Source organism: Syzygium oleosum, unplaced genomic scaffold (assembly GCF_021117445.2).
Source record: "Syzygium oleosum isolate NSW1041296 unplaced genomic scaffold, Sole_v2.1 Sole_v2.09, whole genome shotgun sequence".
NCBI lineage: Eukaryota > Viridiplantae > Streptophyta > Magnoliopsida > Myrtales > Myrtaceae > Syzygium > Syzygium oleosum.
This window is the reverse complement of record NW_026607493.1, coordinates 6,772,112-6,798,888: the sequence shown is the minus strand read 5'-3', so window position 1 is coordinate 6,798,888 and position 26,777 is coordinate 6,772,112. Positions and strand designations below refer to the sequence as shown.

The following is a 26,777-nucleotide window of genomic DNA, read 5'->3' as shown; positions in this document are numbered from 1 at the left end:
CTCACTAGAGATAGGCGGCCCTTCATGGTAAAGGCCAATCACGTCGGCGGCATATTTGAACGCGGCTGCACTGTATGAACATCCCGTCGTCAACGAGAAACGATTTGATTCTACAGGGACGCTACGAGCAAAAAGGAAAAGCTGCAGAAGAAAATAGAGAAAGAGAGAGAGAGAGAGAGGGGCACGAACATCCATGTTGTGACAGTAGCATGAAAGAAATGGAAGTCAGGAGGAAGAAAGTCGAAACTGACGTTGGCTTGGAAGTTTGAGCCGTTGTTTCGAGTGCTGTCGTTCGTACCACTTTCTTTTAAAATCCTTCGTTATTATCGCTGTTAGTGTCTTGTGGAATGCGCACAAACATAGACGTCGACGATTTCGGGATCACATAAGCAGAATTCGAAAGAGAGAGAGAGAGAGAAAGAGGGGGAGAGAGCCTTTTCACATGGTGGTTTTGAATGGCTTTGGATGATTCGCTGAGGGGTAAGCAAGGCAGGGTTTTGCCTTGGGTCTTGCAAAAGGTGAAATCCAGACACAAAGATTCCTTCCCTTTCATGATGACGAATCCCCCTCCTCCTTTGAATCATGGTGTTATCATATAATCATCTTGCCCATGGCTATGGCGTGACCATATGTCTAGGGTTAAGTCCAAAAGTCTTTCATGGTGTCGTGCCTCCACCGCGTATTTTCATCGTTGGATCGAAAAAGTAAAAGATCGCAACTATTTAGGTTGAGATCTGTTGCATTTTGGTTCGATGATAAAAGATCGCGAGGGCTCCATGCCCATGAGGGACTGCAGACTCATGTTGTAGATTTTTATTGGCTTTGTTGTCTATGTAAACACGAATGTCATTTATAATTGTCGTATGCGAGGATTTCGATTGAGGAATTACCTTAAAGCAAACAAGTCACCCATGTTTCGATGGTTGTGTGTATTTTGATTGTGTCGTCAGTTAATCTAGTAAATTTTCTTTTGTAATTATTGATTTGGAAAAGTAGTAAGCGATAATTTTCTTTTGTTGTCAGTTGTTAATAGATTTTATTAGATTGCCATTACATTGTGGATACCTTGCATCTGGATAGCATTGCTTACTGGATCGATTGTGGACAAATGAATGTAGTATTTACAGCTAATCAATCTTGTTGGTTCATATTTACAATGTTTTCTTTTAAGCTTTGGTAATTGCTATTACGAGGAAAAGGGCGATAGGTGCAATCGACAAAGATTATTCCCTGTTGAACATTTGGTTTAAGCCATAACTATTTAGTCCATTTGTAGTTATGCAACCCTATCACCGCAACCCACCGGTGTATCAGAAATGAAGAAATCTGTGCGCATGAAGTGGCAAATGCCCAAATCATGAGCTCTAACCATCTTATCAATTCAAGCGTGTGAAGTGTTAGGACAGGAATGCAAATCGTGGATTACAATCAACAGCGAAAAGTATGATAGTCCTACAACAATAATTACGAGACAAATTCTCGATAGTGAAATGCACCCACAACGGGTAGCTCCGAGATCATTAAGGTTTTGCAAACGACATCTCTTGTCAAGTATGACCACGACTTCACGCGTCAATTAGATTATAAGCTCCAAACTAAGTTCACTTCCTCCACTCGATCAGAAAAAGGGTGGTCCAAGATCGAATTACGAAGAAAATCGCAACAAGTCATATCATCGTAATGTGACATTGAGTGATTATGATCGTCTGAGAAGTGGACTCGAGCCTCTCCTACTTTTTGGGGATTGAGATTGCGCGTCATTGTTCGACAAACGCGGATCTAGAGATGGTACCCACCAAATTAAAACTCGTACTAGCAGATGCAAAATCGATGATTTTCACGTTGATGATGGAAATTAAGTTTGGGAGGGGGGGCAAAATTTGCTTTTTGGGAGGGTAGGGTCGTTCCAACAAGAGTCCAAAGCGATGATTTGGTCCAAAAACTGACAAAAGAAGGGTTTGTTTTCTTGTGAGTCGGGAAGGGCACGCGGATTCACGCGCGTGAAAGTTGCCGAAAGTGGAGGGGCGGTTCGGTTCGGTTCCAAGACATCCCCCTTCCTCCCTCCCTCGCTCGGCGACGCCATCCGATCCCTTTGACTCTCGCATTCGCCTCGCCCTATTATGATTCAACAAAGTTTGAGTTTAATTGATGGTGACTATCTAAATTTTGTACAGTAGATATACATATATACGTGGTATTTTCAGATTCACCTAAAGTATTTGTCATGTCAAGTTCATTACTCGATGAAAAACACATTTCACGATCGAAATTGTCGTGATTAATAAGAGACGCGTGCTCGAATTTAATTAGTTGAATTTACACACCCTTTCAAATATAAATACTGCTAGTAATTCTCGCGAAATCTTTCCGGTCTCAAAGTAGAAGGTTATGCCTTCAAAATCCTTTCTGGCCTTGTGCTAATATATTTTAAATAATGAAATCATGTGTTTATCTAATTGTACAAGATTTTAAAATGGTCGACAATGGACCCCATAAAATCTTTCTATCTTTAAACCAGAATAACTGTGGCAACAGTGCCCCTTTTTTTTTTTTTGTAATTTTCAATTGGAAGTCAGTGAAAGATTTTGGGGGTGTGTTTGTGTATAGTTAGGGTTCTGAGTGGTACAAAATCTTTTGGCGTCGTTCGAGGGTCTTGTCCCACCAACCCAAAATCACGTAATTAACGCTTCATCTCTGTCTCTCTCTCTCTCTTGGATTTAGTCTCACTCTCATCTGACCGACCGACCACTCAAAGAACAGTCAGTACAGTCTCCACATATTATTTGTTTATTGCTTAAGTACATCCTTTACATGATTCCAAAATCATTCCTCTGTGTATGCGACCGAAAACCCTTCTCATTCTCCTCGAAAACCCCCAAAGATTTCCATGACATTGTGGGGGACATCCTAGGTAAGATCTCGTCCAAATTTCTAGAAACAAACCCGGATAGACATGTTGTGTTATATCGAAAGAAGGGTCTTTGGTGGTGTTAGATAAATCATTCCCAACAAGAGTTTATCCACAGAAAACGAGATAGATTATGTAATCTCGACATCGATATATCTTTTTCAGTATTTTCATGTTTGTGTAAGTTGCAGTATACGTATCAAACACATCGTATATGTGTGGTAACCATGTCGAGTTGATAGTTTTTTCATATAGAAAAACAAGCGGAATAATGGGAATGATATAGACGGAATATATATGAATATAAGTTGTGTCGGTCATTCACATTCGCGTTTGTGCTATGATATTATGTTAGACAAATCATATTCAGAAAAGATCCAGAGTAATGTTTGGGTGCCGTGATGTGTTTGAAATGATGATGAGGCTATAACCTAAATGGTAGATTGAAAATTCATTCAAACTAAATGAAAAGTTAAAATAATCTCAATGTATTTATTAACTGAATGAAATTTATCGAACATTATTAATTACACAGCATGCAAAGTGATATAGACTAATGAAAAGGTCCACTTAAAATGTGAAAAAATGCAACGCGATCGCACATGAAGGGTGACACATATACACACGCGAAACTACTTGCAAAACTGAATTCTCCTATGTCCATCATCAAACAACGACAATTTAAATTGTTTTTCACACTGTAATCGGATAGTAAGAAAATTTTATAGTGTTACTAGCGACCTTAACTAAAAGGGCATCATATCATCCATCTCTTGATTTTGTTCACCAGTGAATGAGTCATTACATAAAAAGTTTAGCGTAGAAGTAATAAATCTAGGGTCTTTTTGCAATATATCGCTCTCCAAGAGGTTGCATTGTATAGGAATTGAACGTGAGACGTTACGGTTATTATCTTCAGCCATTTTATCAACTTGATCAACCTCTAGGAAATCTCGATTCTAAGGCTTTGTCTTTTTTAGTTATTGCACAACATATATCTTAAAACATAACATTCAAATGATCTAATATCTTCGTGATTTGCTAGTTCAATTGAGAATCAGCTAAAACACACTTTCTAAAATAATTTCACGAAACTCATTATCATGATCACTTTGTAGAAATCAATCTTTCTTCTGATGGCGAAGGCACGACGTATTTTGATCTTTTAAACAAGTGTCTTTGTCCAAGCCTCATTCGTTGTACAAAATGGTGTTCGAGTTCGTCGCAAAGAACATCATCTGAGCTTTTCGTTTGCAAGGATAACTGTGATTCTTTCGCATTACTCAACTCAATCTACTCTCCACAAATCATTACAGGCTATCGACGCAACGCATATATTCCAGATCAAAGACGTGTCATGATCTGAGTAGAGTAAACCGATGCAATTTTTGTCTTCTAAATTAACATTTAGCCAAGAAGTCATGCTTTCTCGTCGGCAAGATCAAATGGATAAGAGGTGTTCTTCTTATTTTTGGCCATAAGGTAAGAGGGATTAAACTACATCAACTAGCTTGCCCTCGAGTTGAATAAAATACGTCAATGGCGAAGTGAAGTAATTGAAAGATATCGATTCCATACCAGCCAAACTGTTGTTATACAAGAGAGACCTTCTGACCATAATCGCATTCCTCCCCCAAATATTCAGTAATATAATAAGTGAACGTATATGACCACGTGATGCGATTAATAAGTTTAGACACTAAAAATATCCACATAATGGAGTGAAGAAAACTTGTATTACATTACTTTTCGGTCCCCAATACCTCGTCTTGTACATCACCTTGAACATAAGAACACTAGCAAGACATGGATGTAGTTGCAGCTTGCGGGTTCGTCTCTTACTCATGTTATACATGTCATACACATCGTCGATCTAGATTCAAGCAAAGAAAAAACCACAGGAAAAGAGAAAAGAAGAAAAGAAAAAAGACACAATTCTAGGGTTTTCTTCAGTGAAGAACACAAAGCTCACCCTTAAAAATCTCAGTAACTCCTGAACTAGTAGGCCGACTGTGGGCAACTTATAGCTGCGAACAAGATGAGTATTGGAGCTTTGTTGTTGAAGTTGAAGCTACACTAACAAAAAGAACTGAAGCTTCAAAGCAAGGAAGGTTTTCTGGACAAAGCTAAGGCTTCAAAGGCATGATCTCTATAAAGCACTGCTTGTAGAAGAAGAGCTAAAACCCGAAAGATCGGTCCATGCGCTACCACCACCACCACCACCACCACCAACACTCCAGAACTGGTCATTAGCCCCTGAATTCCCCATCAACTGCCTTGACAAGTTCAACTGGTCTTGGTTGATGTCTTCCATCTTCACTGAGCCCATCTGAGAAGCCCCTGAGTTCATGAACAGATTTGGCCTGACCTGATGATGATGATGACCTGCGAGACCTGACGGCTCAACGCCACTCGTGGAAGCATCCATTGGGTACAGATTGGTGTGCTTGTCCAAGCTACTCATGAAGGGGAACTGCTGTGTGACCTGATGCAGACGCCACTGGTGCTCGATGCTTCCCATCGATAAGAGCGAGCTGTTACCACCCAATTGGAAGCTAAAATTCCCGGCGTCCCCAACCATAGAACCAGGAATCCCGCCATAGTTCAGCCCCATCTCTCCTGAATTACCCAGCTCACCGAGGCTGCTCAAGCTGCTTGGAGACATGTAGCGGAGGCCCGGTATTTGCGCCGTCGCCCGGCTCAGCATGTCGCCGGTGAGACCGCCGCTGCTTCTTGAGGAGATGCTGCTAGCGGAGCCACCACTGGCTTGTTGGTCGCTGCCGCCACTTGTGATGGGAGATTTGGAGCTGCTTCCTTTGCTCCTCTTGTTCCGCCTGCAGCCTCCTCCAACGGGAACATTCCTTAACGCTCCCCCTCGTGTCCAGTACCTTCTGCAGGTCTTGCAGAAGTGCCTTGGTTGAGAGAGGCTGTAGTTGTTGAAGTAGCAAAACTTCGTGTTGGTGGACTCACATCGCGGGCACTTGAGCGCTGCCTCTGGCATGGGTATGTTGGCCATCCGGGCCCGCTCGACCATCGAGCCTGGCCGGATCGAACTGCCGGGGTTGCCTCCAGGTCCTCCATGGGGTTGTGGAGGAGGAGGAGGCGGCGGCGGAGGAGGAGCTGGTGGGAGCTGAGTGTTGAGACCACTATTTCCAGCTTGATGATGGTGATGATTTGGTTGCTATGAAAAAGTGTGGAAGAAAAGCAAGAAATCAAATATCTCTGGTATATTCAAACAAGGCATTAACAAAAGTAACACATGAGAATATTTATCTTTTGAAAAATTTTAGCTTTTTCTTGCAAAGCAAATAAACCATGTTTGAAGAAAACCCTCACCTGTTGCCAGTTGGATGGATCAAGATAAGCTGGGAGGGATGAGAAAACCATGGTTGCTTTGTTGTTCTTTGATCTCTCTTTTGTAAAGCTTGATGGGTTGGCTTTGAAGAAATATGTAGTGGAGAATCACATCAACACAGGCAGGGAGAGAAAGAGAGAGAGAGAGGGAGAGGGGGAGAGAGAGAGGAAGGGGGAGAGAGAGAGAGAGAGAGAGAGAGTTGCAGAGAGATGTGGAGAGAAAAGGAAAGAGGAAGTGGAATGAAGGAGCAAAAATAAAGGAGGGTCCTTTTAGTTATTTATATATATTAACTTCTTGCTGTTCCATCTTGCTATACTCCTTTTTGTTCTTTGCCTTTTTAGGTTTTGTTTTTGGAGAGAGAGAGAGAGAGAGAGAGAGAGAGAGAGAGAGAGAGAGAGGTGATACATATTCCTTAACCTACAAGAATTCTGCGGTGTTAAGCATTGTGGTGGGAGAGAAAGAGGAGGGAGAGGGAGAGATTAGTGGATCTCATCATGCATGGATAAAGATGTGTGTTTATGCTCTGAAATGGAGAGTGCAGCTCAGCCCACATTTGTTTATTCGAGCAGACACATCTCGTGATAATAATAGTCAAATCTCCACACCCAAGAGCCATTTGAACAACCAATCCAATTAATGCTTGAGAACTTCCTCCAACCTTTATGCATGAAATTCAGGGGGAAAATGCGAAGATTTTAATACTACTTACCCAAGTGAAATCATTTGGGAAAAACACAAAAACATATATATGAGTTTTCACTCCAATAACAAGCATATTAAGGTTGCTAACTCAGCCCCGCTAAAATGACTTAAATATCATCCCTTGTGTAAAAGTTCCAAAAACCCTAGCCTTAGACCACCCTAAAGACCTCTCATCAACCCGAGTCTACCCGGGTCTTGAACCCGAGCCCCCCGCCGGTAGTGCACCTTCTTTGTGCGAGAGAATTTGAGGGAACCGGGCAGGAGGACGGGCAAAGGGACAACTATTGGGTCGGGCGACTTTGCTGTGGCGTCAAAGGATGCCGGGCAACTGGCCAGAGACCTCGGTGGCGGCGGTGGGCTTGTGATTAGGGTTTGGACATGGGTGGTGCTTGAGTTAGGGCTGTGGCATTTATGGAAAGAAAAATGACAACTGGTAGAAGTGCACAATTTTGCCGAGACGAAGTGGAAAACTCGTACTTTTAAAAGTAGAGCTATGTTTTCGATATGGAACTCGATACGCATATATTTTTGATATTTCCATATCATTATTTCTATGTAACTTCGGGCAATCAAGACATTCGTACACATGAATGTTCTACTCGGAATGGAAATGGATATGTGTCTTGCTCATGACCCCCAGTGCTAAGAAAAGATCCTGCCGGTGATTTTTTGTCAGTGCACCTATCTCCATTTTTTTTTTCTACCTACCAAAAAAGAAATATCAACTTCTTCTCTTTCAACCCTTTCCATATGATTAAGAGTTCTTGGCCCTACAAAATACTTCGAAGAAGGTTCTGAAAAACTCCGTCGGGGCGATACTTTTTGAAATATGATGGCGGATGAAAACATCGAAAATTGAGGAAAAAAGGCGGTGCTCAAAGTGCAGTGTGACGATTAATTGGGGGAGTTTAATGCAATTATGGGGTCTACTTAGCAATGCAAATTATAAATAGTCAAATGAGGACTTTTGATTCCGGGGGACCACCTAGAAAACGAGCGCATAACTTTGAGGACCAAAACATAGTGAGCAAAGTTCAGTAAGGATACAACTTTAGCTGCATTGCTAAATTGAAAAACACGAGATAGAAAGAAAGCATTATACTTGCATCACGTGATTACTTTATATTTTTTCTGAAGAGCATGTAAGCTTTTATGTTAAAAGTGTTATGGTTTTCATTGCCGCTATACGCACAACTTGCTATATCACGACTTGGTAGTACACTTGTTTCGGTGATCGGCTCGACGGTTAGGGCGGCGGCGGCGGCTACAATGGTGACACGATGGTCGTGCACTACCACATGACTTTCATGTGATGATGATGGCGATGGAGGAGATTTGTAAGTAATTCTATATTTGTTATTTCGTGCTCATTGATAAACACGTCGAATGATTAACTTCGATTTACAAACATGATATCTATCGTGTTTGGAAGCAAGTAATTTGAAGTTGTCGACGTCTCTCTTTTTGGAAATATGGAATAGGAATGTACGGTTGACACGATCAAATCCGATGGACCCTCTTCTTGTTGGACATTTGCTGGCACTCTTTATCTCAGACATTTGCTTAATCGAATTTGCGATGGTTCGATTTGGACTAAGTGATGCTCTCGCACGAAAAAATCCAGTCCAACAAATGGTATTTTCGTAGCAATTAAACATATCTTATAACACGTATGCCCGCAACACTTAGGTTAAAATCCAATCCTCGAGAATCTGTTAATGAATGAATCTTCTGTTGGGTACTCTTGGGCCTCTCTCACTCCAAAAGCCAGCTCAAAGGATGAGACTTTCCCTCACACTTATAAACTGACTACCAACCCCTTCCACAACCGATGTGGAACAACCTCAATAATCTCCCCCTCACACATTGGGCCTGAGTCGAAAACGCAGGCTCTCGTGTGACTATTGGGTTCAGACTTGTTGGCAACCCGAGCTTTGATACCATGTGAGATTTTGGTGGGATCACTGCCAACTATTCTAAAAACTTAAACTGTATTAGATGAAATCGTAGTTTAATATTTAATTATTCTAACATCTTCGTCGATAGTTCAGTATTCACATTCCAAATGAATTATTTGGGCTGGCCTGGATTTTGTCTCTTGCTTGGGCCCGGCGAACAAATTCTCCTGGTGCCGTCAAAAAGCAAGAGCGAGTGGTTCGTGGCAAAGATCAGATTCCTTAGGCTAATACAGGTCCTTGAACTCCAACGCAATGGAGCCGTGTGAACGGCTTACCCATTTTGAGTTGGAAATTAAGTTCTTTAAATCCACGCGGCGATCGATGACTACGAAGACTCATGGTTCATTCTAATGCATAGATCTAAAATCGAGGAAAAAAGGGACTTCTACCAACCGAGTCAACTCTGTATCCTATAGGATTCGCCGATATCTCAGGCGCGACAAACCTAACTGGCTACGACATGGTAATCCGTGTGGAGCCCGGAGATTTATCATAATAATGCACGAATGGCTTCATCGGTTAAGATCGACGTTGGTAATTCTCCATAAATGCGCGTCCTTTCGACCAAATCGTTGTCTCAATTTGAATATTTACGAATTACCATTTTCTTGTCCAACGTAGCGTTACTTCAGTGAATTGAAAAATACAATCCTGTTTTCGCGTAACAGCCTCCATTTTCTTCCATATTTCACCAACCGACGAGATAACTTTTTGCCTTTCAAATCTCTCTCATTCAAAACTTGGAACTACACCTCGTTGTTACTACCGCTGGCTGGATCCGAACTCCCGAGAACCGCCTCTCTATGATGCTCTGGCGCCGGAACGCCGCCGAATTCTGCCACAGAGAGTGCGACATCTGCCGGAGGGCCCGCCTTGGCTCGACACAGCGGGCAATTGGCATGCGAGTAGAGCCACGCGTCGACACAAGCTGCGTGGAAGTAGTGCATGCACTCGGGCAGCACCCGAACCGACTCGCCGTCGTCGAACTCGCAAAGGCACACGGCGCACGCGTCCTCCTCTCTCGAGTCCTTGTCGTCACGGATCACAGCAAGGTCCAGCTCCACCGGGGTAAGGCCCGGCCTGGCTCGTCTTGGCCTCTGAGCCCGATCATCACTTTCTTGATCGTGCTCATCGGAATTACTACTAAGTTGAGCTTGATGGCGTCTGCTGGGGAGGCCGACGAGGATGCAGTGGTAGGTCGCGACCACGACGGCTCCGACCATGATCCCGAGGAGGCCGATGATCAGTGGGTCGAGCTCGAACCTGCGGTTGTGGTGGTGATGTTCTTCGTCCATGGCGGAAATCTGAATTGTGTGTATAATGTATCCTAGGAGCAGAGAGATTTCACTTGCTAGAGATCAAAAAGAGGTTCGCAATATATTAATCGAATCAATATAGGTTTCTATAAAAGGATACTGAGCGTTCCGAGACAAAGGAAAGTTCTTCGAATGTTATCGATTTTTCGGCGACTTTGTTTAGCGTGGACGAAACGTTTGGGAACTGTGGGACAACGACCCGTTCGTTTTTTTCTAGGGGGAAGGATATTGTTATTGCTATGTGGACAAACGTACTACTAAGTTTGATTTTAAAGAGTTAGATCCGTGAAATGAAATGACGGATTTTTGTTGTCTATTTCCGATATCTATTGCAATTCCGTCGCATCACTTTACGAATCAAGTTTTAGTACTCTGGCATTTCTGGTTAGAGGAAATTTTCATGTGTATACGTCAATAATATCCATTAACGATCGGGATTCTAGGGAGGAAGTTTTCTCTAATCATGAATGGAGGAAAACACGGTTTTGATCACCGCGTCGTGGCTCCGAGGTAGAGACATGATAGTCTTCTTTAGTCCTTTCCAAGGTTTGTGAAATGGACACATGAAATGACCGCGACGTGCAGCTCTGTTAGTGTTAATCAATTGCTAATCATGATTTTGGAATGTTTTAGATTAGTCTAATCTAACTTTGCGTCTAAAATGGGGTTGTCCTCCTCCTCCTCCTCTATGATCTTGTCGTTGAGAAAAACGAAATTGCATGTCCAAGTGATGTTCAGTTGCGAGAACTTTCGTCACTCGTGTCTACTACTATTGAGTTTGAGGAGTTCGATTGATTAAGGTTTGGACCAATTTTTACTTTTTATTTGTTATGTTTCTTTTTTTGCAAATGCTGCAGATGCTGCGATTGGACTTTTATTTAATGCGGGCTATTCGAAACCTTGCAAAATATGTAAGTATTGATAAGTAAACAAGCATATATATACCCGATCAAAAAAAAAAAAAACAAACTTATATGTGTGTGTGTGTGTGTGTGTGTGTGTGTGTGTGTGTGTGTGTGTGTGTGTGTGTTTATGATTAATAGTTTAGGTTTCACGGCAAAGATTCAAAACATACAAATAATCTAAAACAAACACACTAACATTACCACCAATATTTCAAGTGATACTGGGGATGATAAATTAATCTTTGAACGACCAGATCATATTCAACATTTAATAAGAGTTTATAACAATTGTTTAATATATATATCGACTTTGTAAATTAATTGTAGACTTTGTTGTACATTATTTCAACATCATTCTTTCATACTTTTGAGTAATGCTTGTATAGTGAGACTGATTTACAAAAATTGGCGCATTAAATAATGTGATAGATTATAATGTAAATAAGTGAATCATATTCAACACTCAATACGATATTTTTTTTGCCCTATCTCTCAACGAATGTACAATATACTAATTTTGTGAACCAGTAGTAAGATACCTAGCATTGTTACGAAATCTTCGTATTGGTACTTTTGGGTACGTAATTTGGTATTTTAATTCACGGGAGGTATTCTCTCAAACAACCAAACTCCAACAAGAGATTGGGATTGGGCAAGACGCAAATTGGTATTCCCCGCCCCATCGTGCGACACTAGCCGGTAATACTCACAAAAGCAAATTTTGACAAAGTCGAAAATGACATGAATTTCAAATACACGGATTCGGAAGCTATTATACTCCACCATGGCATCAATTGACACATATTCCAAATCCGAATTTGATATGTGAACACCCGTGTGATGGCGCCCGTGCCGCGGTGGTGTTAGGGGTCGAGGGCCGTTGCAACATTGATGACCAGTTTACCCCTGAGGTTATAGGCCCGTGGCCCACGGTGAGGATACTATAGTCACACACTAAAGGCCCATGACGTGATTACTCGTGCATTGCAAAGCGGAGCACACTATTCACATATTGCACATCTTATGAAAGATTTTCAAATGGGTCTAATAACAAAAGATGGGTCGACTTTTATATACGAAGGCCTCATCTAGAACAGCAATTTGACTTTTATATACGAAGGCCTCCAGTGAGCCACTCGCATCCTTATGTCTTCTCCCCACTGATCTCCCTTTTCGTATTTGTCTTCTCCACGGTCAGGCCTCCTCGACGCCCTCCACCGGGTTTGGTTGCTGTCGAGCTCGACGCTGCGGGGGAGCTCGACCAGATCAGGGAGCAAGCTCGACCATATCCGGCATCAAGCCCTCATTGATGCTAGGTAGAAAACAATGAGAAACATAAGGAAAAAAGAGAGAGGCGTCATGGGTGGCTAACGAAGACAAGGTGGTGGCTCGGCTCGAGATGGCAGGGTGGTAACGGTGCGGCAATTGGGGGCAACACCGAAGAGGAGGGGCTCAGCTCAGGTTGGGTTAGGGTTTTGGTTAGACGAGCTTTGCGGTGGGTAGGTTTGGAACAGTGGGAAGGGTAAATTTGGAAAGAAAATACCTAATTCGTAAGTAGGGTTAAAACCCAAATGCAACTTCAAATGGTAGCTGAAAAGCGAGGATGGTTTTTTCAGCTAGGTTTTGAAAATATGGACCATGTTTGCAATAAAACAAAGTTGATTTCGCAATTTTCCCTAATAATATTTTCGTTAAGTTATTGGCACGTCAAAAACAGAATAATCTGCTTTTGCAGACATGAGAGGCACGCGTGTCATGATGACAAGGCCACCAGTAGAAAGAGAATTTTTCATTGGCAAAGTACATTATAGAAGTCAAGACCAACATCCATAGATTCCATGCCACACAAAAGATGAGAAGGAGACAAAGGGCATGCAACGCTAATCTATCAACGTACGTATGTGAATGTCCATAATAATAAACGGCATTGATCACCAGCTATATCAGAGGCCTGTCAACTTGGAATTGCATGGCAAAACTGGAACCAGAAGCTGTCCGGCACGAAATCGAATCCCATCACATCATTCAAAGATGCAGCGAACGTATCAACCAAAAGCAAACGTGGCCTTGTATTTCGTAGTTATTGTAAGAGTCCATATCTCAGACGTGTCGTTCTCATGGTTCGGGTGTGAGTTAATTCATATCGAGCATTGATGAATCGAAGTGTATGGGTTCAACTTGGTTCAGGTGGAGGGTTTCTGTGGTTTCTTCCTAGTTCCCCTCGCCCTAGGGCAAAGGGATCGCCGCCAGTGTGTGGTGTGGCTGAGATCCGATGATTACCTCCCTCTATCGAGAAGATTCCTATGAACTTGGCAGTCGACCAGGTTCTCGATGTGTCGCTAATCAATCGAGGACTCCTTTTCCCGCTTGGCAATTATTGAAATGGCATAAAAGACTGTCAATCCTATCTCTTCATACGTCCGATCAAGCATGCTTTTCGAGTTTAAGCTCAATTGAAGGTGAGAGATGTCGACCAATTCAGCTCGACCCGACTACATACGTTATTCTAAAACCACTTTGTACACCAAGCTTTAGCTGGGATCAAGGTTGAACTAGATTTCCACGTAAATAAGATAAAACGAATATGGTACTTTTAGTAGTACGTTAGTTATGAGCCACAATAAGTTGAATTGAAGTAAGATCGAACTCCAAGTTGGCTCGACATGTTACAAGCTAGATGGAAATCGAGCTAGAGAGTTGGGTGGCTTTTTTCATAGAGCGACTCATGCTACACTCTTATTCTTAAGAAAACCGTTTTGTCCTAAGAATTTAAACCTTCATATTGAATGTATTTGTCAATACTCTTGTATGATTCTCTCGGCTCGCTAGGATAAAAAATTGAGCTACATATGGCGAGTGGGTATGGTTGAAGCGACATCGAGTCCAATCTTGTTCGGCAATGTAGCTTGAAGTACATTAATGAGTCATATGGTTCTTGCACTAATTGTCATTATTGAACGATTCCACGACCAAGTTTTAGCATATTTTCTGATTCTTCCACTAAGGTCGCATTCTCGTGTTGCACACGACAGCAAGTGTACTACATTCATTGAGGATTGGGAACTCGTGGATGTACATGCACTTATTCCGAAAGTGCTTTTATATTTCCCTCCAATTGCCTCGAGCTATTTTTGACCGGCATATAACTCGGGCATATTTAGAGGCATGGAACGAACCGAACTCTAATACCATGTTAAGCGATTTCCGCGTGACGGCTCGATCTATTATACGACAGAGTCCACTTCAAGCCTAGCAAATCAACGCCACTCTTGTATCTACGACAGAGAACCAAGTAGTGCCATTTGGTACTCGATTTATCTTTGAGCATCTTGTGGCGGTCGATGTCATGGATTGAGGGGGTCGCTGGAGGACAGTGGCGGTGGTGGACTTTTCTCCTCAGAAAGTACCACCTTTCTCTTTCCTCGCCTGTTCCAAGTCATCTCAAGATTTCTTTCAAAAGAAAAAACTTTCTGCATTTTCATAGTCTATTCCGTTGGGATGAAATTTTCCCACCCCAAAATCCTGAATTTCATAGCCTAGCCCATAATCTAATTCCAAAGCGCATGACCATACATTAGATAGGAAGTTCTTATAACCCATCTAAGGTTATATCCGAGCTATCAAGCGCGCCCTTAGATAAAAAAGGATAGTAGATAAAATGTTGCGAGCATACACTTAATAAAGGAGGGAGGGCAATATTCGAGCCATTATCTAATCAATTCATATTATAGAGTGAAGCAAGAGCTATCAAGACTTTGGGTCAAGTGGTATTATCGTCGTATTTCACCAAAAAGGTATATATGGCTATAGAGTTAGGATATAAATTTCGTAAACAAGTGATCTAAAATAAATCTAATGCGCTTTTGAACAAGTTGTCGAAGTTCGTATCACTATCCTTACGTTGTGATTAGATACGATAAAGCAGGTGACTTACATATGCGAAACTCGTCGAAATGAAAACTGACTCGTTTATGGTTTCTTAATTTGATGCCTAGAACGCAACGTACTGTTTCATTCATTGATATATGTATAAGAGGGCAGTCCAAAAAAATGGCTAGGAAAAAATTGGCATAAAAAATTGGAAATGATTGATTGGGACTGAGGGTCTACTTAGTAACGTTTCTGTTCCCAGAAACAATTTTTATTCATAAATAATTTTTTCTATTTTTATTCCCTAAATGAGTTTCTGAGCAAAACAACGCGTTTAGTAACTGCACAAAATTTCTATTCCCGGAGTAGAAAAAGAACAGAAATGAGTTAGTAGGACACTAAAAATTTCTATCTTAATTTTTTCATTTAATTATAAAATTTTCGGTTGAGACTTAACGATTTGTGTTTGGATAAAATTGGACTAGAAATAGAATAAGAATATATTATGAAATAGAATTGGATGACCTTAATATAATCATAAAGAAAATTACTCCTTATAGACAAAGCAAATACCGGGTGGTGGTCGAGAAAATTGTAATTTAGGGGACTTAACAATTCATGTTTGGATAAAATTGAACTAGAAATAGAATAATAATATATTATGATATAGAATTGGATGGCCTTAATACAATCATAAAGAAAATTATTCTTTATAAACAAAGCAAATACCGAGTGGTGGTCGAGGAAATTGCAATTTAGGGTGTAGGATTTTAGGATTTAGAGTTAGGGGTTTGGGTTTTAGGATTTCGATTTTGAGGTTTGGGGTTTGGGGTTTTGGGTTTTAGGTTTTGCATTTTAGGGTTTAGGTTTTAGAGTTTCGGGTTTGGGGTTTTGGGTTTAGTGTTTTGGGTTTCGGGTTTGGGTTTAGGGTTATAGGGATTCGGGTATTGGGGTTTGGGATTTAGGGTATAGGATTTGGGGTTAAGGGTTCGGGGTTTTGCGGTTTTGTGTTTTAGGATTTAGGGCTTAGGTTTTAGGGTTTTGGGTTTGGAGTTTTGGGATTTAGGGTTTAGTATTGGGTTTTGGGTTTGGGATTTTAGGGTTTAGGATTTGAGGTTTAGAAGGTTTATGGTTTGGGTTTAGGATTTAGGGTTTTTGATTATAGTGTTATGGGTTTTAGGGTTTGGGTATTGAGGTTAACGTTTTTGAGTTTAGGGTTTGAGAGTTAAGGTTTAGGGTTTAGAATTTAGTATGAGAATATATTGTGAAAGAGAGAGAGAGTTGATCTTGTTTCACTATTATTTCTCTTTTTGTTCCAGAAACAGAAAAGTAGATTTTTTTTTTACTTCTTATTTCTGTTCCAAATCTATTCCCTGACCGCTTTTCTGTTTTGAAGAACAAAAAAACTAATTGACGTTGCTAAACGGATTTCTGTTCTTTTTCTATTCCGAGAAACAAAAGAATAGAGAAATAGAAACGTTACTAAACAGGCCCCGAGTCTACCAGTAGTTCCTCAAATGTGGGATGAGATGTACATGGTCTCTGTCTTGGCGAAACAAAAGCTAGACGACAAACAAAAGGAAGTCAAAAATCAAATGCCACGGTACCGCGAGATAAATAAAGTTTTTTTTTCCGTCAGAAATGAGATAAATAAAGTTGGCCAAGCCCAAAAAGCCAAAGGAAAAAGGAATATATTTATCATTTTTGGAAAAAATATTTTCGTTCTAAAATTAGCACTTCCAAAAACAATAATAAGGTCGTATATAGATAGTCATTTTCCAAGGGCCAGTCTATTATTTTTGTTAAATTATGTCTCGAGTTTGAGTCTGTATACGTGATCCGATGCAATTTGAGGATTTGTTTTTTTATCAGTTGAAAATAATATACCAGTCCGAGTTTTGATCGAGCTGCGTTCCTTGGACGCAATTTGCAGCACTTAAATGAAGGGGCATTTGTTCACCTGTGGGCCCAAATAAGATAAAAGCAAGTTTTGCTCTTGGGTTTTCATTTTCTTCGTGCAGTAGCCGAATGGTGGGTTCCGGTCAAGATTAGGTTTGTTGACCGCATCCATAAAAGACGTGGGGGTTTCTTCTTGACAGAAACCGGAACGTACACGAAGAAGCCGCGCGACGGGGCCGCCGTACGAAGCACAAAAGGAACAGAACGTGAAGGGCGTTCTTGGTGGTATTCAAGAACTTGCCTTCTATTACTCGACTATTTGCACCGTCAAGTGTTGTCACTTGGTTCATGTCATGAGCCAACCTCTACAAACTTGTGCTTTGGACATTTGTTACCTCGTATAAATAGTCTTTCAAACTTCTGGCATATTGGTAGGGCTACAATAATGGATCTGTATACCTGAGAGTGAATTGAGTAGCAATGATTCAAATCGAACATTTTATAACGGACGCAATATCCTCAGGGCAAAGTCCAAAAGGGTAACTAGATTCTTCATCCATCCCCACCATTTTTCACTTATTGAAAAGACAACTATCTACAATTCACAAAATGAGGCACACATGCCAAATATATGTATGTATGTATGTATGTATGTATCTGGGTAATAAGCATGGACTGGTTGAGTTTACTAACAAACAACCGGTCAACAAAAAGGCTTACGCTCGGCCGAAAAAAAAAAAGGAAAACCAAAAGGCTCAGGCAAGATATCTGCTATAGAGCTTGAACCGCTCCAAAGTTGTAAGAGAGCATGAAGTGAATTATTACACCTTGCAATCACTACCCAAGATTCTTCAGGCATTGCTTATACTAAGGCACCCAGCAAGAGCTCCTTAAAGCAGGCTTGTGTTGCAACAGACAAACTTGCCAAAGCCTCTCTCTCTCTCTCTCTCTCTCTCTCTCTCTCGCTCTCGCCCCACATCCTCCTTACACTAAAAAAATTTGCACGCTTTTTGTCCACACAAAAGCTCATTAACACTTGCAAATTAACACTATCTCCTCAAAATGGCCACCTCAAGAATAGCTGAGCAAGCCTACGCAGTGCGGCATGCGCGCTTGAAGTCAGCAGTGCACACGGCCCTGGCTTGCTCCATTGTCGGGTTCACCACCCTCTTCGCTCCGACCCATGTTCAGAAGTTCTTAGCATACCCGGCCTTCTCATACGTGACGACCATTCTGATCGTGTCGGATGCAACGGTCGGTGACGCTCTGAGAGGAGTATGGAACGCGTTCTATGCGACTACTCAGGTCATGTTTTTCTCGGTGTTGAGCTTGTGGCTGATCGGGCCTGCCCGGTTCGCTACTCCTGGCCTGGCTGCTGCGGCGGTGTCTCTAGGTGCTTTTCTGGTCGCACTGCCCGAGTCGACTAATTTGATGTCCAAAAGGATTGCTTTTGGGCAGATGGTCATCATCTATGTGGGAGCCGCCATAGGGGGAACAAATACGGGAGTCGTGATGCACCCAGTTCACGTGGCATCGAGTACCGCACTTGGCGCCCTGGCTTCAGTGCTGGCTCTGTTGTTCCCATACCCTTGGCTTGCGTGCAGTGAGGTAAATGCTCATCCCTTGAGAGTTAACTCCCATGATCTTGGATTTCTCAGTTTGAGTCCAACAGTCCCAAGATCAGGGACAGGCTTCAGTGTTACTATGGAGTTATAACATGAAATGATAAGTGAAACAGTTTAGGATGAGAACATACATCTAAACACATTATAGCAGCATTCCACATGAAACCAAAAAATGATCAGAAGGTGGATTTTAACTGATTTGTTTCTGGTTGAAAGATTATATGCAAGTTTAATCTACTGGGGTGCTGTTGAGTCTTTTAATTGAGGTGGTGAGTTACTCAGTATATGAAGAATCAATTGATCGTGTATCGGTACAATCGTAAGAGTCTCTCCACAAACCAAGCTGTTTGTGCTAATTTATGTTATTAGGAAAAGGAGAAGTGAAAAGGACTAGTAAAAAAAAAACGATGTTATGCAGCTTTTGAAGTTGATAGTGCTCTGAATCACAAGATGATTGGACGCGCTTTTCATACAAAATGAATTAGGCCAAAATCAGAATAAGAGAACAAAGGCTTAAACATTTTCAGCCTAGCAGGAGAAGTCCCACTTTGTCGAAGAACAATTCAGAAAGCATATAGAACCTTTTGACAGAAGTTCTTTTCTTGGAACGAATCCACGACTAATTGTAACTTAAGCAAGCTAGTTCTTTTCTTAGGAGATTATATTCATATTCTCTTTATATACCTTAATTCCTTGATCCATATTCCGATTTTAATGGAATATAATGCTAGCACTTTATGCTTGGGAATCTGAATACTAGAACCCCCTGATTAGGCCCATTTGAGCCGATACGATCCAACTAGCAATTCTCCATGTCTGGAAAAGTTAAGCGAAACGGATGCAGATATTGTCAAGTCAGTCCTTTGAGTGTAAAAAGTAAACAAAAGGAGACATCACACAATATAGTGTCGATTGTCACTGAGCAAGCTTTATGAAAAGTCACGAGAAACTAGTGCTCAGTACCCTATCGTTTCCTCATAAAAAACTGCTGTCCTACAATGAAAACTAGAACATCCAGTGCCTAAATTAGATGGGTATTGAGTTAGCTGGGACAAGAACAATTAAAGATGATAAACAAAGGCCGTGCTAGATTTGTGAAGAGATGTGCTACAACTTAAGCCCGAAGCAAGCATGACAGCATCGACCTCGTACTTGATGTAGTAAAGAGTTATGCTGCATCAGATTAAAATTGACAATAGTCGTTACCTCTTGCAGATCAGGAAAATGTGCCGATTGTACGCCGAGAATGCATCGGAGAGGCTGAATCTCTATTTAGATGGTTTCTTTGCCAAGGGACGCCCGGCTGCAGTAGACTTGATTTCCCAAGCAGCATGCTTTTCCAAAGTAGCAAAGAAGCTCCTTCAAAGTATTAAAGAACACGAGGTAATCAAGAAGGATAACTCTCGATGTACCCTTGAACAGCCATTCACCTTCAAGTTTCAGAAAAACTGCAACTTCTTTCTTCCGAGTTTTCAAAACTTGAGTAGAGAATTTTACAAAACAAAAGGACAGTAAAATCAATGAAAATAAAAACAAACTCGTCTTGGGCTACAGATATAGTTTTAATATTACATACTGATTTTTCGTCATAAAGTCGCTATAGCTTTTAAGCTTCACCATCCCCATCCTTTCATTTTACATCTGAAGTTCTTTCACTAGTTTTTTTAGCTAACGCTACTTGGTGCTGAACAGAGAGGTGTGTCATGGGAGAGACCGGGAATAAGATTCCTAAAACCAAACTATGTCAACTTAGGAGAAAGATTGCAAGAAATAGAGCTGCCGTTGAGAGGAATGGAAATGGCCCTCAATTCTTGCTCCTCTTTTCCTATTGGCATGGCAGACCAAGAACTTCAAAAGGCTTCACCCAAAATTAAACTGCACCTGAGGCAAAAACTCGAGCAAGCTAGATGTTTCGCACCTTGTGATGCTACAACAGCTCCTGAGACCGAGGGAGACGACATTGAAAAAGCCCTCCGGCCCTTTACCACTATCCCCACATCCCAGGAAGGCCTACCAGCACTTTTCTTCCTTCACTGTGTCCAAATCCTCCAACATGACGTGATTTTCGGACAGATTCTAAAAACTGTCGATTTCAAGAGCCAGGATTCTGTCGCTCAACAGTCTGGAGAAAAAAATCAAGCTAAGTATTCCTGCGGAGGGAGGAGGACAAGGCTAAATATAAAACCGAGCTGCCAAAGTTTGATTTTTGCATTGAAGTGCTCACTTTCTCTGGGTCTCGCCGTGCTATTCGGTCTGATATATAACAAGGAAAATGGGTACTGGTCAGGACTCACCATTGCAATCAGTTTTGTGACAGGAAGGCAACCAACCTTCACTGTCGCGAATGCGCGAGCGCAGGGCACGGCCATGGGATCAGTGTATGGATTACTGGGCTACTTCATTTGCGGAAAATCTGTACACCTGAGATTCTTACCTCTTCTTCCATGGATCATTTTCACAAGCTTCCTCAGACACAGCAGAATGTATGGCCAAGCGGGTGGCATTTCAGCAGTCATAGGTGCGTTGCTGATCCTGGGTCGGAGAGATTATGGACCCCCAACGCAGTTCGCAATCGCCAGAATCGCAGAGGCATCCATTGGACTGATCTGCTACATCATAGTAGAACTACTTTGTGAACCTGCAAGAGCTTCAACCCTTGCTAAGGTTGAACTCTCCACGAGCTTGAGAAAACTTGGCGAATGCATTGAGGGTATAGTTCTTTGCTTGGAAGAGAAACAATGGCCAGACTCAAAATTCCATACCTTTCAGGAAAAGCTAAAGGATCTAAGAACCCGCACCTCCATGTATGGAGTTCTGACACAAGAGGCCGTGTCAGAGCCTAACTTCTGGTTCCTCCCCTTTCCAGGGGATTGCTATCTCAAGATTCTGGAATGCTTGTCGAAAATGGTGGACCTCATACAATTTACCAGCTTCCAACTGGAGTCTGTCCAACGATTATCTCTGGGCATCGGTGTTGCTTGGAAGGAGATTCAAGAGCCATTGGAACAGGATCTGGAGCTTTTCAAGAAAATGATAGGCACTTCGATCCAATTCCTTGGAGCAGTCACTTCACTCAAGCCCGTTTCTGCAATTGATACAGAATTGCAGAAGACGAAAATGTTTTGTGACATAGAATTAGGGAAGTCGCAAAGTGGAAACCCGACTATATTTTCGGGTACAGATGACGGAGATGTTGCAAAGGTTACGAGTTCATTTCTTTGCCGATCGAATGAAGTGGCAACAAGAATTCAAGCTCAAGAAGGTTTGGAGGAGCTCAAGAGCCAAATAGTTTTATGCATTGGGGGCCTGGGCTTTTGCCTAAGTAGGTTGATGAGAGAAACAATGATCATGGAGGAAATGGTAAAGGAGCTTCTTCAGAGGGAGAATCCTACATGTCTCGTGAACATCCCCGAATGTTGATCTGCAAATGTTAATCATCCTCTAACTAAAAGTGTAATCATGTACCACTCATGACTACTACAGTGACTTCAAAAGTCCAGAACTCAACGACAGAGAACTGGACTTTGAAAATAAAAAGGCATTCATGATTTCACTTTAGAAATATTAAAGCATGAAATCCGTGACCGACTGAAAAAATCCTCATGGATATTACGCTCAAAATCATAGGGAAACAGAACGCTGTTGACATCATTTACTGGAAAACCAGTCAAAAACCTTGTGACCTAACCCATTCCAGAGGCCAAGCCTGATAGGTAAAAGGATCACACTCATCTGTGTCAATCTAAGGAGAAGAGATACAAAAGCTTCCAGTATGCATTTGTCAAGTAACAGCAATCTTTATTAATACGTTTACAACATTCTTGTCTCAGATCCAACCATTCACTACATCAATGTACTGTCCACTAGCGAAATGACATTCGATCTACAGTTTCTTAACTATAACCCAGAAAAAAAGGAGGAAACATATCCCTAATTCCCTTCATACTTTGGGTCAGCCGTCACATAATGGTACGCTATCACCAATGCAAAGATGAAAATGCCAAGAAAGTTGGCCAGGAAACCCAGGTCTCGATCATCAATCATCTGTATCAAAACAGAGGGAGAAAACAACAAAGGTGTCAATGTAATAGATTAAAGCAACACAGTATTGTTTGGCTAGCGTTCAACCTTATGAACGCATGTCCCAATGTTTCAACACATCACAAAAAAAAAGAGCAAGCACTTTTCAGTTTGAGATTCAGATAATAGAAGGGCTTCCGTAGATCCAATAATGCATCAATCCTACACAAATATAGTATAGGTAATTCACACTCAAATGGAAACTACAGAAAAATCCTTGAGGATATTAATGTAATACATTATTTTTAGAATTCAAACACCAAACAATGCAAAAGAAATAGTAACTGTCTCTCTACGACCTAGTTTTTGCTTCTTGTCCTTCTGCCCAATTTCAATTTTACAATTTCATCTATACCAACTATCCAATCCACCACAACATATAAAGCAAGCAAGAAAAAAGGAGCTCTCAATTCCGGCATACTCAAATCATAAAAAGCAGTTCCTTTATTGTTCATCGCACCTGAGTACAGTCGAGAATTTACCAGCGTATGCACAAGTAGATAAATTAGAAATCCTCCAATATATAGCGGTGGTTCTATTTGGTGTCGTTACAATACTACCATTCCTGATTCAAATTGTTAGGGATCCTACAATGCATATACAAAAGGCTTTGACTCAAAGGTGTGAGAAGGAGAACAGCATCGAGCAATTCAGTCATAATACTGGATTGAGTTAAAATCACATATCATAATGACCAAATATATGATCTAATTAGCAATTTGACTCAATACTAGATTGTGTTACAAGTTTCCACCATATAGTGAGTTAGGGCTCCTTTTTAGGCCGATCTAGGACTTGATCAAACTTAGTAAGGAATCATACAGTCCACCTAGTCAGAACTCGAAAAAATTGGCCTTCCAATTCACAATACATAAGCAACCATTTTCTATCATTTGTCAGTCACTCTGTCAGAAGCAACCCTCCAGCTTTAACCATAAAGAGGTCATTCATGTTTTCCGGACCACAGGATGAACTGTCATGCAGTGGATGATAAGCTACCGCAGTCATAGATATTGGCTGCTTAAAATTTTCAATAGAAATCCAAGTAGAAGATATCTCAGAAAAGTACTGTAAAAGTCGAACTACAACAGTCACAGTCCGAAATCGATTGTGGGAAACACGATGGGCAAAGGCCATTCATCACAGGTTTTGCTACTACAGTATCAAGCACAAACCCAAAGAAAGCAGCGAAAAATTAAAATAGGACAGCTCATGGGCTATAGACTAACCGAAAACTACTTATTTAGCCAACACTTAAATGAAAAGATCCAATCACTTCAGAAAGAAGAGGAGGTAAACCCAATCAAATTTCTTTTCTAATTCCTTCATTGAGTAGAATACCTCAATCTTTCTTCTTCTTTTTCGGCCATAGAGTTGAATACCTCATCCAAGAATTGTTTTCGAAACATTTAAGTTCGAATCCATACAAAAGGCAAATGCTCAAACATGGGAATCCCTAAACATGTATTGGTCCGACACAACCTACGAAAAAACCCCAAAGCATGCCAGCAAGGCCACCATATCCAGTCTACTCCGGACACAAACATATATGATTCACACGACACTGCACTACGCAATCCACGCGATCTTCCTATCTTTCTTTCGGGGGCATTAATGGCATCCCATTCGCCTTACTCACACGAACCAGTTTCGATCAAAGACAGTTCATCCGCACAGAGATCAGGAAAATTCACGGCCCATTCATTCGCTCGTCAATTCTGGCGACGACCCAAGTTGGTTCACACCAGGCAGAGCCAAAAACTACCATGCACGGCCAAGTCGATCCATAGATCCCGAAACCCAAGGCTCGGACACGGTAGCGGAGACGAAGAACGAGGTAAGATCGACGACGAATGCGAAATCGAAAGAGACGTACCGCTGCGACTGTGCCCGAGCCAAACCCTACGGCGTCCTCCCGCTCCAAGAACTCCAAGATGCGCCGAAATCGGAAGCCGCCGCGAGCCTTCGAGGGAAGTCCGACCGTCGTCGCCGCGAAGCCAGAGAGCGAAAGGGGAAGGAGGTGGTCTCGTACTCGGAGTCAATCGAGAAACCAACGACGCTGTCGTTTTCGGCGGACGAAAACGACAGCGTCGATTGAAAGAAGGGGAAAATTGCAATTAGCTCCCTGAACTGAGGGCATTTTATCAAAGCACCCCTTTTACTTGAGCTTGTCTCGCATAATTCTGGTTGTTCATGAGGGTACCTCACGAAAGTAAGGAAAGCCTAAGCTTTTGACCGGAGGTCGCCCCGCCTATCCAGGTGTATACATATGGCAGGCTGTCAGAACTGCGTTCATTATTTTAAAGAGCCGATGCTGGCACGCCCAATCTCCCATAGTTGGCTGTATGTTTCTCAAGCCCAGTACTCGGCTCTACTCTCTGTGTGTTTTACATTCGAAGGATGCCGGGACCTCAGACGAAGCAGTTTTATTAGGTCTTACTTAGGACCAATTCTCTATAATTGATGAATGTGTCTATCGCTAATCGTGATGCATATACATCTCTTGCACGTTCGATTTCAGGCCAATTGGGGGCATTTGCCTCGAAACGTTTAAAATTGCTCCAGTAATTGAAATTTGGGAAGATTTCAAAAACTCCTCTGAAGTAAGGCATTTTTTCTCAAAATTCCACCTAAAGTGGAGTTTATATCAAAGCACTCCTGAATGTGGTGATTTCGTCTCATTTGACCCCTTCCAATCCCACCAACGGCATAAACTTTTGCCAAACGACTAACACGAGCGTGTCACATACCGTACATCGTGCTATACACGAGGGCAATTTTTGTCACAAACTATCTGATTTGAGCACATTTACACCTCACATGCATTCCAAATTGACAAAAAAAAAGCTACATATTCCGATTAAACTAAACCCTAATCCCCAAATTTCACAAAAAAATTATAATGTGGCTGCTGGGATTCGAGCCCAGGTCTCCACGGCCACAACGTGGAATTCTTACCACTAAACTACAGCCACTGAGATGTCCTTTACTTCCTTCAATAAAATAATTATTCATTAAATAATTAAGAGAGTACCACTCTTTCCTCGATCGAGCGATGTCAACCAACCAAACACAAACGCACGGATCGCTGTTCTCGGGCATCACCAAGCCCGCCAGCCGGCGCCTGGCCCGCCGCAGCGGCGTGAAGTGCATCAGCGGCCTCATCTACGCGCAGACCCGCGGGGTCCCCTCAGGGATCTTCCTCGAGAACAACGTCATCCGCGACGCCATCACCTACACTGAGCACGCCCGCTGCAAGACCGTCCCTGCCATGGACGTCGTCTAGGCCCTCAAGAGTCAGGGCCGGACCCTGTACGGCTTCCGCGGTTGAAGGGATTGTGAGCGAAATGCGTCTGTAAATTCGAGTAATGTCATCTGGGTCTTGGAGTTCCGCTTTTGATTTCTTTATGGGAAGCGAGTGGTTTCAGTGGTGAAGCTTGTCGTGTCTAGTTCCAATTGCTCGTGATCTTCACATGCAAAATGGTAGCGACTCGTTAGATGCGCTCGGCTGTTCATGTCATTGGTGTTCAAAGTAAAATGGAATTCCCAGATGGCCAGCCTCTTGTTGATTTCATTCAGCTTGAGAATTATTCTGACTTGCTTTGAATCTTCATACTCTCCGAATAGAATCAAACGGAAAGTTGAGGATTCTGTCTTGGGTAGGTAATCTTGATAAGGTTTTTCTTTCGGTAAGCATCTGTGATCAGTTCTCTTCGCCATCACAGTACTACTTCTCAGGAACCCATGAGAAGAGCCTGGACTCTATGGCATTTGATTCGCTGTGCATTTTCATTTGCATTTTCCCATGTGTGTACAGGGAGTGCTGGTTCAATCCATAGTTAAACTCGTCTGGTCCGGTCCGGCCTTGAAAATGGTTGACGATGGTTAGGCTTTTGAGCCGAAATGAATGGCTTGGGTTGACCAAGCATATAAAAAGAACATTTTACATGATTAACTAGTCAGAAGGTCTAACCTCGAGAACATTAGTTTGCTTTATTGATAAGAATGATATGAAGACAGGTGAGGGCCATTGACCTTCGTCGTGGCGGCGCTCCCGCTCATATGATCCGGGCATGACCCGAGAGTGATGCCGAAGCGCGATAGAAATTAGGCTAAACAGAAGAATTGAAACGATAACGAGGAACAAACTGTTCTCTCA

At 41.9% G+C, this 26,777-nt stretch overlaps 4 protein-coding genes and 1 non-coding gene across 5 annotated transcripts; 1 reads left to right on the top strand and 4 right to left on the bottom strand.

Moving 5' to 3' along the window:
* Positions 1–4,599: 4,599 nt before the first annotated feature.
* On the bottom strand, positions 4,600–6,489 carry LOC115692770 (dof zinc finger protein DOF2.4-like). The gene is made up of 2 exons (XM_030619726.2): positions 6,245–6,489; positions 4,600–6,089 (listed from the first exon to the last, which is right to left on the bottom strand). Exons 1-2 carry the CDS (start codon positions 6,293–6,295, stop codon positions 5,058–5,060), a joined length of 1,083 nt encoding a protein of 360 aa, XP_030475586.1. The 5' UTR covers positions 6,296–6,489; the 3' UTR covers positions 4,600–5,057.
* A 3,180-nt stretch (positions 6,490–9,669) lies between these two features.
* LOC115692803 (RING-H2 finger protein ATL52-like) lies at positions 9,670–10,218 on the bottom strand. Its single transcript, XM_030619763.2, has one exon. It carries the CDS (start codon positions 10,216–10,218, stop codon positions 9,670–9,672), a length of 549 nt encoding a protein of 182 aa, XP_030475623.2.
* A 7,521-nt stretch (positions 10,219–17,739) lies between these two features.
* On the top strand, positions 17,740–22,091 carry LOC115692801 (uncharacterized). Its single transcript, XM_030619762.2, has 3 exons — positions 17,740–18,521; positions 19,754–19,921; positions 20,231–22,091. Exons 1-3 carry the CDS (start codon positions 17,976–17,978, stop codon positions 21,956–21,958), a joined length of 2,442 nt encoding a protein of 813 aa, XP_030475622.2. The 5' UTR covers positions 17,740–17,975; the 3' UTR covers positions 21,959–22,091.
* A 224-nt stretch (positions 22,092–22,315) lies between these two features.
* On the bottom strand, positions 22,316–24,702 carry LOC115692791 (dolichyl-diphosphooligosaccharide--protein glycosyltransferase subunit 4A). Its single transcript, XM_030619752.2, has 2 exons — positions 24,495–24,702; positions 22,316–22,582 (listed from the first exon to the last, which is right to left on the bottom strand). The coding sequence occupies exon 2, from the start codon at positions 22,580–22,582 to the stop codon at positions 22,469–22,471; it is 114 nt and encodes a 37-aa protein (XP_030475612.1). The 5' UTR covers positions 24,495–24,702; the 3' UTR covers positions 22,316–22,468.
* Positions 24,703–25,521: 819 nt separating this feature from the next.
* TRNAH-GUG (transfer RNA histidin (anticodon GUG)) lies at positions 25,522–25,593 on the bottom strand. The gene has a single exon. It is a non-coding gene; the product is annotated as a tRNA-His (tRNA).
* Positions 25,594–26,777: the final 1,184 nt, after the last annotated feature.

Excerpts from the sequence above, each read along its gene's own strand:
- LOC115692770 (XM_030619726.2), bottom strand. The coding sequence starts at position 6,295 with ATGGTTTTCTCATCCCTCCCAGCTTATCTTGATCCATCCAACTGGCAA. Across the intron at positions 6,090-6,244 it reads ATCCATCCAACTGGCAACAG|CAACCAAATCATCACCATCA; the intron begins GTGAGGGTTTTC and ends ACTTTTTCATAG.
- LOC115692803 (XM_030619763.2), bottom strand. The coding sequence starts at position 10,218 with ATGGACGAAGAACATCACCACCACAACCGCAGGTTCGAGCTCGACCCA.
- LOC115692801 (XM_030619762.2), top strand. The coding sequence starts at position 17,976 with ATGGCCACCTCAAGAATAGCTGAGCAAGCCTACGCAGTGCGGCATGCG. Across the intron at positions 18,522-19,753 it reads CTTGGCTTGCGTGCAGTGAG|ATCAGGAAAATGTGCCGATT; the intron begins GTAAATGCTCAT and ends TACCTCTTGCAG. Across the intron at positions 19,922-20,230 it reads AAAGTATTAAAGAACACGAG|AGAGGTGTGTCATGGGAGAG; the intron begins GTAATCAAGAAG and ends GGTGCTGAACAG.
- LOC115692791 (XM_030619752.2), bottom strand. The coding sequence starts at position 22,582 with ATGATTGATGATCGAGACCTGGGTTTCCTGGCCAACTTTCTTGGCATT.